At 37.9% G+C, this 16,081-nt stretch overlaps 1 protein-coding gene across 1 annotated transcript; it reads left to right on the top strand.

Moving 5' to 3' along the window:
• Nucleotides 1–1,588: 1,588 nt before the first annotated feature.
• PLRG1 (pleiotropic regulator 1) lies at nt 1,589–15,516 on the top strand. Its single transcript, XM_017736845.1, has 14 exons — nt 1,589–1,717; nt 1,942–2,084; nt 2,539–2,592; nt 3,841–3,934; nt 4,327–4,417; nt 4,612–4,713; nt 6,214–6,306; nt 6,639–6,788; nt 6,897–6,998; nt 7,477–7,579; nt 8,149–8,257; nt 9,776–9,915; nt 11,444–11,637; nt 12,603–15,516. The coding sequence occupies exons 1-14, from the start codon at nt 1,671–1,673 to the stop codon at nt 12,660–12,662; spliced, it is 1,482 nt and encodes a 493-aa protein (XP_017592334.1). The 5' UTR covers nt 1,589–1,670; the 3' UTR covers nt 12,663–15,516.
• The last annotated feature ends 565 nt before the right edge of the window (nt 15,517–16,081 follow it).

The following is a 16,081-nucleotide window of genomic DNA, read 5'->3' as shown; positions in this document are numbered from 1 at the left end:
ACCTTCACTGTCCCCTGGGTGGGAAGGGCCGCTGTGGGGATGGACCTTGGCGCCCTTTCCGTCTGCGCAGCCCCCGCCAGGTCCGGCCCGGGGACAGCGAGGTGCACGCAGGACGCAGAGGATGCGGGTCATCGGCCTGTGCCTGTCTGGGGAGGGAGTGAGCAGCGGGCAGCGGGCTTGCTTTGCCAGACTTGTGCCGTCTGCGGAATTGGTGCTGCGGGGCATCAGGCACAGCATCGCCAGCCGGGCAGGGGAGCGGATTGTCCCGCTCTGCTCTGCTCTGGGGCAGCCTCACCTCGAGTGCTGGGGGGGCAGTTTTCGGTACCACAGTGTAAAATAAAGGTCTAAATGAAATGAGTATGAATGGTGTGGAGGGGAAGCTTTATGAAGAGTGGCTGAGGTCGCTTGGCTTGTTCAGCCTGGAGAAGAGAGTGAGGGGAAACCTCATTTCAGTTTACAGTTTCCTCGTGAGGGGGAAGCAGAGGAGCAGGCGCTAATCGGATCTGATCGCTGTGGTGCCCAGTGACAGGACCCGAGGGAATGGCCTGAGGCTGTGTCAGGGGAGGTTTAGGTTGGATATTAGGAAGGGATTTTTCACCCAGAGGGTGGTTGGACAGGGAAACAGGCTCCCCAGGGAAGGGGTCACAGCACCAGCCTGACGAGTTCAGGAAGCATTTGGACAATGCTCTCAGGCACATGGTGTGATTTTTGGGGTGTCCTGTGCAGGACCAGAAGTTGAACTTGATGGTCCTTGTGGGTCCCTTTCAACTCAGCATGTTCTGTGATTATGGGGAAATGGTGCTGTCATGCTCGACCACCAGAGAGCTACTGACTCTGTTAGCCCATAGTGGCATCCTCAGGGGTCTTTGTGAGGGCTTGGGAGTACCGCTGTGGAGAAGGCCCCTGGTTTTATAGGCTATAGAATCGTTACTGTGGGGTGAATGTCATGCCCTTCTAAAAGCATGTGGGGTTGTCAGGATTATAGAAGAAGGTGGAACGACTGCTGCCCCATGCAACACTATGAACTGGTTTTTTACAGAAAAGTTTTTGTCAAAAATTACTTGCAGAAGCTTCTTCCCTGCTGGGGAGACGTGGTCTTACCTACTCCTCCGTTTGTTGTGTCAACAGCTGCTGTTGTTGAGTGGCGATTAGCCATGCTAACGTGAAGTGGTACACAAATTCACGATTGCCCATGTTCTTTTTATGGTGGTAGTGAAGGAAAATTTACAGGGGTTTTTTTCAGAATTGGTTACTTTATTGCCTGCATATAAAAACAGAACTGGAAAGGATGTGAGATAAAAGCTTTTATATTCATGGATTTGTCATGTAAATACCAGTGCAGAAAGTTTGATCAGAGTTTTTGGCTTGCTTTTCAAAGTCTTGTAAGTTTACAAGGAATAGTATATAGTTTTGAATAAACACTGTAAAACAATTAACAGATAAACTTAATTTTTTAGTTTCCAAAAGGATTAGTGTCTTCTGTGAACTGAATGGTTGCATATGATAGAACTGAGATTTGAAATTGCTACTCAGTTCAATTTATGTTTCAGTTTACAGTTTTTCATTTAAATCTGTTCAAGCATATTTAAATGCTTTTTTCTTTATTTTAGGAAGTCCAAAAACATTCTGTGCACACACTTGTGTTCAGGTCTTTGAAGAGAACCCATGACATGTTTGTAGCTGATAATGCCAAGCCTATCCCATTGGATGAAGAAAGGTAAGTGCTGCTGCACTCAGTGAAGTTTTTAAACTCTGTTAATGATTGCTCCACCCAAGTCAGAAATTCAGATGTTTCTGTGCTGTTAACGGTGTAATTTTGAGAGGAGAGAAATATTAGAGTTGTAAAGTAAGTTTTATGACATCCTCTCTAAAATATTTCAAAACTTAGTAACAGTTCAGAAACTGGGGTTTAATGAGGATTATGCTTTACTCTTCCCACAGTCACAAGGTGAAAATGGCAGTCAAGCTGCGCACAGAGTACGGCTCAGTGCTACACATGCCCACTCTCAAAGAGAACCTGAGGGAGAAAGGAGGCCCCAACACTGGGGATCCCTATGGACACAAGCAGTATTCTGGAAATCAAGGTTAGTTTGCTCTTAGTGGTATATTTGTCCTTTCTTTTGCAACAGTCTCACTGATGTAGAATCTAAAGAATGCAGTCCAGTGTTAATCCACTGGAAATAAATACAGAAATAAAAGAAACCTTTTTTGATTGGTATTTTTCTTGCTAGGGTCCACAGGAGGTACGTGATTCAGAGCAAGGGGAAAGCTTGTTTATAGCAAAGGAGTTATTGGGTGCTGTGGATTTTTTTTATAGTGATTAATTGGTAAAAAGAGTAATTTTTGGTAACATTAGTGTGTGCTGCACACAGAACAAATTAAATTAATGAAAATGAGAAATGTCTAAGTACACTGGAAGTGGTTACTGGTTTCTGCCATGTGTGACCTGCTCTGTTTTCCTCTGTTTGCTGTTTGAGTGCATTATTTACAGTGCAGTATAAAATGTAATTATTAATATAACATTTTCTTGCTCTTTAGGACAAGAACTTGAGTATGTGGTGACTGGTACACACCCATACCCATCTGGGCCTGGTAAGTAAAATTTTGCAAGTGTTTGCATGAACTTTTTGGTTTCTTGTATGAACAAGGCATTGTTCATCCTAGCAGGAGCAGGCTTCCTCTTGTTGTGAATCCATACTTGATAGTAATGGAATGTAGCCTGCTTTTCGTCACCAGAGTAGAAAGGTGCAGGTTTCACCACCTTGCTCTGGGGAAGAGACTTAAAGGTTTAATAGTTTTAGTGTCATTTGGTTTTGTCCATGCTTGTAAGGGTTATGTTTCTGTATTGTTACATTGGCCATTGCTAATTGCCACTGTTGCTGATGAATCCTGCTCTATTCTTGTAAGAGCTTAGTTTTAGCTGTTAATCTTTCATTGTACTTAAGTTTATTATGAGTATAGTGGAAAATCTGTTGTTTTGGCTTATAAATTAACAAATATGAGTGTTCAGTGGACCCTCAATCATTAAAATACCAGGCATAGTTTCTTGTAACTGTGCGGTTGAGAATTTCTCACAGTGGTTTTGACAAGTTTAATGTTCTTTTAATAGAATCATATATATCAGGGTTAAAAATCAGATTTCTTTCTTTGCTGTTTCTTGTTTTAACCTGAATATTTTGCCCAAATACTGAGTTTGTTGTCAACTGACAGAAGTTTGGTTAGGAAGAGAAATAAAGCAATTAGTTAAATTCACCAGTCTGCTCCAAAACTGTACTTTACAAAGAGTTTTTAAATTTTTTTAAAGAAAAGATCTGCTATTCTTGAGATAATGTTAAAAATCTGAAGATATAGCCTGAAATTCTCACTTCAGTGGAACTAAGCCTTTTGTAGTTCTGGCACCACTGTGTGATGCGTAGCCCCACACAGGGTTGGATTATAATTTGTACTAAAGGGCCTAAGTTAGCAAATGCTTCACAACACTATGTTTATTTCTGTAATGTTTGAATTTCCATAGAATTTGAAGCTGGATAAAAAGATGGATGCTGCTCCTAATTAGACTTTTTTTTTTCTCGTTTCCACTGATATAAACACACAGTTTTATACTCTAGAAATTTTGTATTCACATATGTAGTAGATCAAGATGAAAAGGATTGGGCCAAAACAAAGATTTCAGTAGATTTGAATTGGATGTGAAAATGTTATTGAAGGATGACGCTTAATATTACAGGTGTGTCAGGCCCTTGTTTGCAGGTACACGTGTATATACATGTTAGTATAATACACTTTTGAGTTCCTGTTTAAAAGAGTTGTCTTTGTTTGTGCCGTGTTATTTTTTCCAAGGCGTGGCTTTGACAGCAGATACTAAGGTCCAGAGGATGCCAAGTGAATCTGCAGCACAGTCCTTAGCTGTAGCACTTCCTGCTTCCCAGTCCAGGTACTGCTGTGTTACCTCATTGACACTGTTATCTATGGGAGTTTCAAGGCAAATCACAAAGGCTGGGATAGGAGCTACCTGGAGTAATTAAAATATTCTTTAAAAAACTGCTTTTGGTGTGGACAGGCATCATTTTCTGTATGCTTTTTTTTTTGTATTGTCATAGAGGCAGTGGGTGGACGTTGGGACAAGGGAAATTTTGTTTAGGCAGAAAAGAGGTGAAGCTTTCTGGGTATCTGGGGTGGTCAAGCTCTGGACAGGGTGCTAAGAGAGGTTGTGGATTCTCCATCCTGAGAGGTGTACAACACTCAGCTGTATGCAGCCCTGTGATGCCTTATCACTTAGCAGGAGAAAGTTGATTGCAATTCATCAACCATTTTCATTCACCCTAGGCTGGATGCAAATCGGACAGCTGCTGGCGTGGGTGACATTTACAGGCATGCTGGGATATCTGAGCGTTCACAACCTCCTGGGATGTCTGTGGTGAGTCTGTTGCACATCTAATGTGAAAAGTACACAGTATTGACCAGACTGCTTCTGGAGCTGTGTGTGTTGTGTGGAGATCTCCTGATTGACTAAATTTAATCAGTGTTGAGAAGGCAGAATAAAAAGGTTTTAGCCTTTGGGCAAAGAGGTGAGCTACGAACCAGAAGAGTAACCCTTCTTTTAACTTACAGGCTATGGTGGAAGCTGGTGGAAACAAAAATTCTGCGTTAATGCCAAAGAAGGCTCCAACCATGCCCAAACCTCAGTGGCATCCACCTTGGAAACTGTACAGAGTAAGTTAGAAATTACATGACACGAGCACGCATAAAAAGTAAACATATTTTATGTAAGAGCTTAAATCATAATTTTTGTTCTCATTCTCAAAAATGTAATCGAATATGATTCAAAAATGTGATCAAAAAGTGATCGCAACTAAGTTGTATACACACACTCTCTTTGAACCTTTTTTTTGCTCTTGTAGCTGTGTTACGCTAAATTTGTTAGGTTTGCGGTATTAGTCAGAAATCTGAAGGCTAATCTTTAAAAGAGTTTTTTGAAAACCACTTGAACTCCAAGGAGTGTGTAGGTTTTCTAAATACAGCAGTATTTGAATGTGTTTTCTGTAGAAATTAAGATAAATGCCATTTGAAAGAAATGGCACCAAAATAAATCCATAAGAGATTTATGGTAAACAGATGAAAAATTGAAAAATGCCTCCTTGTTAGGAGCACTTTCTTTTCAGAGAAATACTCTGAATAACAATTCAAGTCACTAGAGTATTTGTACATGTAAACAGTTTTAGTGAAGGTTTGTTGTCAAAATCCTTGCTCAACAAGGCAAAAGCTTGTTCAGACAGCTTGGAAATAAAAGCGTAGCTGGAACACCAAATGTGGGTTTCATCTATCTGTTGCTTTAGATCTACATTTTAACTGGTTTTCCTAAGCTTGGTTTGAAGTTGTGAAAGATGTGAACTCAAAATAGGTCAAATGAATTATTTCTTAGATTTCTCCCCAGAAAAGCCCATTTCTATTCCTATATTAAGAGATTTTGACACTTAGCTTAAAATCTTGTGTCTGTGGTCTCATGTGATCAGAAAAGTCCACTTTAGCTTTCCAAAGTATTTCTTCCTAAGAAGCTTTGTTGTGTTTTAAATCTTTTGAAATGAGCTGTATGACAGTACATGAAACATGACATCCAGTGAAACCAGTTACAGGTTTTGATTTTAGCTGTCTGACTTTGGAGAATTTAGAGAAACAGAAAGGCTGCTGAAAGCAAAGCATGCGTTGGCGGAGTGTTTCTTGTGAGATCAGTCTCCATTATTTTATTGCTGGAAAGTGTCCAACTCTCATATTACCCCTCTTTTGGGGAAAAGAAGGTGATGGTGTGCTTGAAGAGGTTATTACATAGAAATGTAATTTAATAGCCAGTATTTTTAGAATTGTTCTTTGTATAAGCACTATACAGCAGCATAAGGAATCGGTGCTCAAATAGACTCTTTCTCTTCAAAGCTTCAAGTGTTGAGCCACAGTGTTTTGGACTCTGAAAGGGTGTGAAAAAGTTGCTTATAGGAACAGGATCTTTACTTATTGCAAGCTCCCCAAGTCTGGTGTACATAAATTTCTAGTTTTCTCTTTCTTTAACTGAAGTAGAAATCAAGTTGTCTTCAGATCTGATTTCACATTTGACTTTTCTTGGTAAATACTAGCAAATTTCAGTGTTGGAGAAGGAAAATTACATCAAAAGATGTACGTGTATTATTTCTGATGTATAAAATTTTTTGGTTCTTTCTCAAGGTTATCAGTGGTCACCTGGGCTGGGTGAGATGTATTGCAGTAGAACCAGGAAATCAGTGGTTTGTTACTGGCTCTGCTGACAGAACCATAAAGGTAAGAGGCTGGGAAGAAATGACTGACAAAGTTTGTAGTGGGTGGGGGTTTTTTCCCTTTTTATTTAAAAATGTCTCCAGCCCCTTGGAAACAATTTCTTGTTTACTGTTAGTGGAATAATGAACTGCAGAACATTTTTTCTTTTATTACCTTGTCATAGCACTAATTCTTTTCTTGAGATTTCATTTATTACATGGTCATATCTGGAGACGAAATATTTGTGATTCTATTTTTAACTTACAGTGCAACAGGATCAGTTACATCTGGGCTGTTTACCCAGGCTTACTGTGTAGCTTTCTCCTGTCTACCTTAAAATACCTCTTTTGGTGCAGATTTGGGACCTTGCTAGTGGCAAATTGAAATTGTCTTTGACGGGACACATCAGTACTGTACGAGGGGTGATAGTAAGTGCAAGAAGTCCATACCTCTTTTCTTGTGGAGAAGACAAACAAGTGAAATGCTGGGATCTTGAATACAATAAGGTAAGCTATGGTTTCTTTAATTGAAGGAATTGGTGGTAGCAAATACAGAAATCAAAGCATTTAGAATATTCTTTCAATTATTAGTTTGTGTGGTTTTTGTTCATTTAGGTTATCAGACATTACCATGGTCATCTAAGTGCTGTCTATGGCTTAGACTTGCATCCAACAATAGATGTGTTGGTGACATGTAGCAGAGATTCAACAGCACGAGTAAGTATAGCACTGTTGTGTTTAAACACCCTGATATGTGTATTTCAATATCTTACATTTGTAAAAAAGAGCACTTAGCAAAAGTTAACATCAATCTAGATGAAATACTAAGATGATTTGTGTTAGCTTGGTCTTACATTGTTGGTAAAATTGAAGCCCAAATACAAACATGTCATGTCACTTCAGGATGTTTTATTTCTTAATTTAGTAGGTAGATTACATAATATATGTAGGATTGCTTAGTATTTAGAAGGTGGTATGGGACTATGGTGACTTAAATTATTCATATGCATAGAAGTTCACTGGCAGGTTCCTGCTCTCTTTGAAATTTGCCAGCTGAGGCAGTTCTGTGATGAATGTTTGGTTGAAAAATACCACCTAAATACCATTTTTTAATCTGTAGACTATTGGCAGTGCCTAAAATACATTGAATATGCACCTGTTACTAACCTCTCACATATTTGTTGTGAATTCATAGATTTGGGATGTGAGGACAAAAGCCAGTGTGCACACACTGTCAGGACACACAAATGCAGTAGCAACTGTGAAGTGCCAAGCTGCAGAACCACAAATTATTACAGGTATAGTAGGCGTGGTTTCATGAGTAACATGATGGAAAAACCTAATGATGAATGTGTTTGTTCAGTAATTGTGTGATGTTCATAATGTTACCTTGGAGAATTTGCTCAATATCTCTTACTAGTTTCTGTTGAAATTGGGCCATGCAGTGGTTACACATACTATTAATGGTATGTTTAAGCAAATATGGCTGTGCATTGTTCAAATGCTTTTCTGCACTTCTTTTTTTTCTGGTGTTAACATTTGTGTTGTAATATGTATTGAGACTTGGATTTTCTGTGATATTTTAGCTCTCCCCATTTCATTTAAGGAGCATCCAGTACCGTGGTTAAGTGTTCATCTTCTTTTCCATTATGTCAAAATCCAGCTTTGCAGTGTAACTTAGTTCTTAGATTTCAAACTGAGTAAAAAGACTATTGCAATCCAGCATATTCTTCATTTGAGGTGGCATTAGCACAATATTATTGTCTCGCATCATTTTGGCTGCCTTAGCAAAGTAATGATTATGATAAAGTCAAGGCGATGGTTTCTACTTTTTTTTTTTTTTTTTTTAATTTTCCTTTCATTGTAGGCAGTCATGATACTACCATACGGCTCTGGGACTTGGTGGCAGGAAAAACTCGTGTTACTTTAACAAATCACAAGAAATCTGTAAGAGCAGTAGTGCTACATCCGAGACAGTAAGTTTTCCTCATTCTGTTACACTTTCACAGTGCTTTTGAGAGCTGAAGAGAGCCAATGTGAGTGAAGATCTAGAATGGTAGAGTATAATGATGTGAGAAAGTAATGCACTTAGGATGATGCAAAAATGTACATATCAATTGTCAGATACGTTTTACTGCATTGATTGTGCTTCTCTAGTATTGGCATTGGTGTACTTGAGCAATCCTGAGAATGTCTTATATCCCACAGAGTTACTTATGTGTGTGCCTTTCATTCAGTCCTTAAAAATCAGTGATACAGGGCTTGTAAGGCTAATAATAAATATGTAACTGAATAGTTGTGAGCAGAAAGTGCAGTAGTTTTGTAATGGGCCATTGCACATGTGTGATTAATGCTAAAGGAGACTGATTAATAGAACGGCCTTTGTTTTGAATATGTGGTTCACTGCACAAGACATTTCAATCTTAACTGGCCCTAAAAGAAAACTTACTGTGAGAATTGAAACTTTGAAGCAGATGGTCTTGGAAGTGCTCTGAATTTGGATGCTATATTTTGATGCACAGCAGTTGCCTGTTTGGATGCCCTTTAAAACAATGGAGAAAAGGAATTCACATAGAACTTCAATACTTCTGTGCCTTTCATATTTTAAAATTACATTCTATCATTTCTATCAGAAATTCAGAATCTTTGATATGAATAAACTCTGTTCCAATGTGTGCCTGAAATCTTGTATAGCCTGTTATCTGTAGCTATAGAAAAAACCTCTAGTTCTACTTACATTCTGAAAAAAAAAAAAGTAATTCTAGATTCAGCTTCATCAATTACACCTTTTTGAAAGTAAACTTGAAGTGTTCTTGTCAAACAGTAGCAGCTGTGAGCCTGTATTTCAGTGTTTCTATTTTTTTAAATGTTCTGGCATTTTCTCATAAGACTCACTTTTTTATTTGTAGTATCTTTTAAATAGACAGCAAATTGCCTGGACAGTGTGGTAGTGAAAGTATTCCTACAGACTTTTATGTGTGCTACCCAAATAACGAAGAAACTGCTTGCACATCTTAAAATGAAGGAAATTTTTATTTCAGGGTATCACACTGGAAGAGATGATCTTTCTTAGTTACATTTTTGCGGGGCCTTCTCCTTGCTTATGTAATTTTGGAAGACTAGCTGTTAGCCTATGCTTGGGGTTTGTTGTCTTTTTTTTCCTGTTACCTTTGCTGATGATGCCCTTATACCTGAAAATTTGCCAGAATAACAACTGAAGAGAACTTAATGTGCATTTTAAGTACTTGCATATTAAATCCTGTGCCGTATAGGATATTATAAAGCTTAGTCTATGAAACGGAAAGAAAATAGTAGGAATAGCTAATTCATGACTTCATAAAATTGCTTAATTTCATGTAAAGTAAACATGTCAGAAAAGCAGTTCTAATATTAAGTAATTTTGCAACTAGCATTTAGCAGTAGTTTTAATGAAGGACATTTGCTCTCACTACAGCGATTTTGAACTTTAATATACTGTGTTTATTTTCTTTCAGTTACACATTTGCATCTGGTTCTCCAGATAATATTAAGCAGTGGAAATTCCCAGATGGAAACTTCATTCAGAACCTCTCTGGTCACAATGCTATTATAAACACCCTGGCTGTAAATTCTGATGGTGTTCTGGTCTCAGGAGGTAAAAGTCAGAAATACACATTCCTCTCCTTTCCCCCATGCCCATGTGGCTGGAGGTCCTTAGGCAGAGATGCTCACAGAGCTCTGCTTTACCTAGGCCTGTGAGCCTGCTGCAGGACACCATTTCATTTCATAGTGAATAGGGCCACTTTCATCTTCTTGGATGTTTCTGAGCTGCATGCAAATAAAATAAATTTGAAGGACTTCTAATGTGCTGCATGGAAGAGGTTTCCTCTTCTCATCTGGCTGCTGCTGCAAGGCTCCAGAGTCCATCCTTTATGATCTGCTAATCATCAGTGCCTCCTCTAGAGTTAGCTGCACATTGATGCAGTGAGACTGGATAGAGGATATAGAAACATCTTGATGAAGCTGATGGGGAATAGGGCACTTGGTCCCATTTGGTCCCCTTGGATATTGTATGTCCTGTAGGCTAAGGATGTGGAGTAAGATGGGACTGTGCTAAGCAGGAGCTGGAAAACAGCCAATTACATTGTCACCTTACTCTGGTTATGTTTCCAAGTATGTGTAAAAGGGGCCCTTGATTTTAAAATTTGGATAAAGCTGTGTTTGACATTTGGCTCATTCACAGTAGGAGCAAGAACTTCACAGAATACTGGAATAGACTTACATTTCCTTATTATTATTTGAAGACACTTTCAGAACATCTTTTTAAGACTTTTATTGTTAGTAGTAGCTGAGTCTTAGAAAATACCTTCTCCTTTTCCACATAAAAAACCCCCTGTCATTTTAATAATATTAGTTGTGACTTTTTAAAATTAAAATTTGAGTATCAATTCTCCCCTTTACGTCTTCATGCTATCTACAGCACCTTCAGAGGAGGTGATGCCGAATTAAAAGAAGTTGATTTTACCTTGGAGTTTTCTACTGTAGAAACACCCTTCTTGAAACATCTGGATTTCCTGTCTAGCTGGCAGCTGTGGAGAAATTTAAATTTTAATAGATCTGTTTTGGCTAGAAAATGCTTTTGAAGGATATTGGGTTTTGTAACTGAAAAATTATCTTGAGAACATCCTTCTGAATAGAGAGTTCAGATTGCTGTGAATGCCCTGTAGCTGATGCCAGCAGCAGCAATACTGGCAGAGGTTTAAACCAAATTTGGAATAAAACCTGTGCAAACATCAAACCTACTTTGCATGATGTAGAAGTCCTTACTGTCCTTAATCTCTTTGGTAGGATGATGCCTCTTCATTCAACTTTAGTGGAGCTACTGTTCAGGGAGCTTGAAATTCAGAATGCCAGTCCTTAGTGTGCTTCCAAAGCAACTTGCTGCAATTGCCTTGTGATGTAGTTTATCATCTCTCAGGGTTATCTGATAAAAATCTGGATGAGATTCTGAAGAAGAAAAAAAGCAGAAAATAGGAAAACTTATGGGGTGTGCTGAACTGTTCTGCATGAATGTTGTGAGATGTATTCCTGATGTATATACTAGTTGTTCATGATACTCTTTCTAGAAAACAGATAGAAATTAACTGGTCAAAATACTAAGTTTGTTTGTTTGTTTGTTGTAGCTGATAATGGTACTATGCATCTTTGGGACTGGAGAACCGGATACAATTTCCAGAGAGTACATGCAGCTGTACAGCCGGGTTCTTTGGACAGCGAATCAGGAATATTTGCTTGTGTTTTTGACCAGTCAGAAAGCAGATTGCTAACTGCTGAAGCTGATAAAACCATAAAAGTATACAAAGAAGATGATACTGCGGTATGTGAAAGTGTCTTTTTAAAGTATTTTCATCAAATCAAAAAAAATCAGACAAATATAACACATGTCAGTAGGGGACATGTTCAGACTTACGTAATCTGTTTTGTTGAAAGACCTCTGCATTAGCATTAATAGGACAGTAGCTAATTTCTGCATTCCTAATTCTTATTATATGCTGTAGTACAAGTGTCAGGTCTGTGAACTCTTTTGCAAAAGGCCTTTGTGGTGAAGTTTGGAGAAATCTGAATACAATAACGTATTTTGGGTTTTGAACCCAGTGGGGAACTGTGGGGTTGTATTGATAAAAACATGGGGATCAGCAAAAGGATTGCACTTCAGAGGTTTATTGCACTTAGTTATATGATCTGGATTGGTTATTGGCCTTGACAACTTTTAGAATTTAGAATAAATAGCTTATTTTCACACTGTTAACTCTAAAATCTGAACTCATTTACTAGTGGAGAAGACAGTAGATTATTGTGTCGTTTATCAGTGTATGTCTTAAATATAAAGAATAAAAGAATTTTTATTAAGCATTGGAATTTTGCACTGAATTAGACTTGGAGCAACTCTCAGATATAAAGAATCGGTTTTGAAGTTGGGCAAAATACACTCAATGACATCTACCAATACTGATACCTCTGGAAGGACTGTCGCTGGCTACTCGTGTTCCTGTGCTTTGATACAGTGTTGTTTTGGAAATGCCATTGGCAACCTGATCTTTTTCCTTGTTGGAAAAAAAAAGAGTGATAAGAACAGAACAAGTACTGCTATGTACTTCAGACAGTGAGATGATAGAAAATTTAATTTGGATAAGTTAATTACATTGTAGATTAGGTATTAATAATGCTACGTATGAAATAGAGTACAGAATACTTCATAAGTAATATTTTAAACTAAACCTTAATTATAGGTGAGTTTCAAGTTTAAAATAATCCTTACGAGATTTTTTTTTTTTCCTTTAGACTGAAGAAACCCATCCTGTCAGCTGGAAACCAGAAATTATCAAGAGAAAGCGATTTTAGTGCAACAACATACTACTTCTGTAGTTTTGTTTTGGCTTTCCTGAGAGCTTTCAGTCGCATTTTGTTCTGCCTAGAACAGCAGAGCAAGAAGTCAGTTAAGTCATTGCTATTTCAACATGTTTTATAATAAATTTTGCTTCTCTTTCCTTTTGTCTTTTTTTGTTGTGATTCCAGCAAACCAGTTGAATCTGTTAACTTTGTGGAGCATGCAGGGTTCATGAAAAAGATAGGTGTGCAGGTGGTTATTTTTTTAGACTTACGCTCTATAGATTCTTATAAAAATATTTTGATGAGCTAGGTTGTCTGAAACACCCTTGCTTGACCTCAAAAGTTAATTACAAATTCATGCATAGAAGTCATCTTCTGGAAATTCCTTGGGGACGCTTTCAGATTTTAGACCAATACTGTTTACTGTACATAGGCTAAGTCTATACTAAATTAGAATTTCAGAGTAATTTAGAAACAAGCAAGACAACACAATAAGGTAGTTTGCTTTAAAAACATGGCCTCTGAGCATTGCTGGTGCTGTTATTGAATGAAATGGATTTTCAAAGTGTATCTTTCCCCAGGAAAGCTTTCATATGGAAGCACTCATCTTCATTTATGTTATTTCAGAGTGGGCCTTCTGTAGCAGGAACCACTGTCAAATCATATTGTTCGCAGTCACTGCAGGGTTAGGACCAGTTGACTTTCTTTGTAGATGAACTGTTGGTTTTTTCCATTTATCTAAAGCATATATCACAGTAGAGTGCAGTGAACTTTCACAACTGAGCTCGAGGAAAAGCTCTTAAGTCATTTAAGCCTTAATTCTACACATTGCGTCTTCCCATGATCTTAGGAAGGAATTTAAAATAAGCTGTTACTGAAAGATGATTTGTACGTCTGAAGGGACAAATCTTTCATTGGCTCTACAAATAGTCAGGTAACAAGCAGTAAACATGTAAGCCTCCTTGCTACTGCTTATCTGTGATGTCCGTGCTGCTCTAAAGCACTTTCTCTTCACAGGGCAGTGGAGAAAACCATTGTCATCTGGCCATTCACTTACTGGCAACTTTGCTAGCGGTGTTAATAGTTGCATTGGCAAGTGTCACGCTGGCTAGATGCTGGAATAAATCTGTGGCCTCACTGATACCAAGCATTGATATCAAGCAGTTCACAATAATTATTTCTATTCTCTACCAGTTTGACTTCTTTCAAATCTAGGGTTTATGTTAGACAAATGAGTTATTTGCAATGTAATTTACAAAAAGCTAGTAAAACTAAGACTTGTTTATATTATGACAATTTTTGTCTTTTTTATGATGCATAGGAGGTCTTGTATTTATAATATGAATGTTTGACAATGTCATTTCAAGGGAGTCCATGCTGCATAAATAACTGAATTTTAGTTCACAGCTACTGTCAGAAGTAACTTCACAAAATAGGAAGGGGAATATTTCGTATTTAGGAGTTGGATTAAGCATCTTTTATTTCACTGGTAATTTGAATTTTTGTGGATCTTGATTACAGTTCTTTCCATGTTAACTAATATAACAATTAAAAATACAGGTTATGGCTTATGCATGTTGTATGTTGCTACTAATGCTTCATTCCAGAAATCAATGAATTATTGGTGTTACACAAAATTTTGTTGCTCACAGTGAAATCCTCTTTAGGAAACCAGAGTAGAGAGAAACACCTTACTTGAAAAGAGGTGGGATCGTTGAGAATTTTTTTGTTTCGTTTTGTTTTCTTTTTTTTTAAGAAGTGTCTGTTTCTTTTGATAGTTTGGAATGAGGAAGGAGAAATTACAGCTCTAGCTATGGCCCACAGTTCTAGCACGTCTTTTCTGTACTGGCACTTCACTTTAGAAACTGCATTTATTCCACTCTTCATCGTTTTGAAGACAGATCACAAAGTCTCCGTAAGAACCTGTGTTTCTTCTCTGGACTTCTGGAGGAATCTGCTGTCTTGGGGCAGTGGTTGTCAGAACATTTCTTTTTTGTGCCCTCGGTAAAGATTTTGTCTATAAATTAAAGGCCGTGCACTATTATTTGGGATAATATGTTTCCTTTTTGGCTCTAGGATAGGCTGCCCCAGTTCTAAGTGTGATTTTTTTTTTTTTTAAGTATATTCTTGAGCATTTGATTTACTTGTTCATTTCCTTCCCAGCAGTTTTTTCTTCCACTTGACAGTAATCATCACATGTTCTTCTGTAAGTATTATTTATGATGCATCAAGATTATCAGATTGCATCAAAGTGCTTCTCTAGTGCAGAGTAAGCCTGGATACTCAGTTGTGACACACACAGGCCTGATTGTGTAGGATACACAGTGACATTAGATTTGTCCATGTGAGTCATAAGGTGAAGCAAAAGAGGAGGGTCTGGTCTACTGGATGTGTTTTACATGGTTCTGGAAAGGGTCACACTGCAATGCCAGTTTAATAGTCTTAATTTCAGAAAATAATTATTGTTCTCAATTTCATAAAATTTGATGTTGTCTTCTGTATAGGATCAAATAATTTCTACCACAAATCCTGAGATTTGTTTTATACTGTATATATAATTGCGGAGGAGTAAGAAAATGGGTTTTGTTTGTAACATAAAAAAGTGTAACTGGTAAAAGTGATGAATTTGCAGATTACTCTTTGCTGTATACTGAAGCATACAGTGCAAGCTGTGCAGCTAAAACACTGTTGTTTGCTGGCAGTGTGAAAGATGTGCAGAGCAGTGTGTATTTGGAACTGAAAGGCTTACAGGAACAAGTCTTTAGTAGCAGCTTCTTTTTAGTTTTGTTGGATTGGAATTGAAGTGCTATACCTGATGTAAGTGACAGCAATTTAGCAATCAATAAAACCTTCCATACAATATGAATTCATGTCTTTTTTCCATTATGGATTTATAGTAATAAGAAAAAAAACCACTGTATTGAAAATGAAAGTAATTTAGGATTGAAATGGGCTGTTTCCCATAGCACAAGTCTTTTCGGGCCATCAGCTGTAATGGGAAGAGAGAAACTATTGATTGCTGTTTTATGGAGAGCTTCCTGTCTGCATGAAGGGATTAGCAAAACAGATGCAGATTTGTTCATGCGTTTTCTCTAGTGTGTTTTATAAAAACATGCAAACACCTCTGGAGTTTAAGTATGAGTTCTAGGACAAGTTCTGGATGACAGCTTTGTGGGTGAAAGAAAGCTTAAACTAATTTTGGTATGTCTTAATGGGAGCAAATTAAAGGGATGTTTCTCTACATGGCATGCAACTGAAAATCTGGTCACAATGAAGTCAATGGGGGGTTTATCACTAAATTTTGAAGTGGTGATTCCACTTGGTGGGGTGTGATTTTGTTGGCTGGTTGGTTGGTCATGGTTTTTGGGGGCAGGGGAGAAGGGGTTGGTGTTTTTTTTTCCTTCCAGTGAGTTGGAAGAAGTATCAGTCTG

This window comes from Corvus brachyrhynchos, unplaced genomic scaffold, assembly GCF_000691975.1.
Source record: "Corvus brachyrhynchos isolate BGI_N302 unplaced genomic scaffold, ASM69197v1 scaffold175, whole genome shotgun sequence".
Taxonomy (NCBI): Eukaryota; Metazoa; Chordata; class Aves; order Passeriformes; family Corvidae; genus Corvus; species Corvus brachyrhynchos.
The sequence above is the reverse complement of the archived record's forward strand: the minus strand, read 5'-3'. Positions and strand labels throughout refer to the sequence as shown.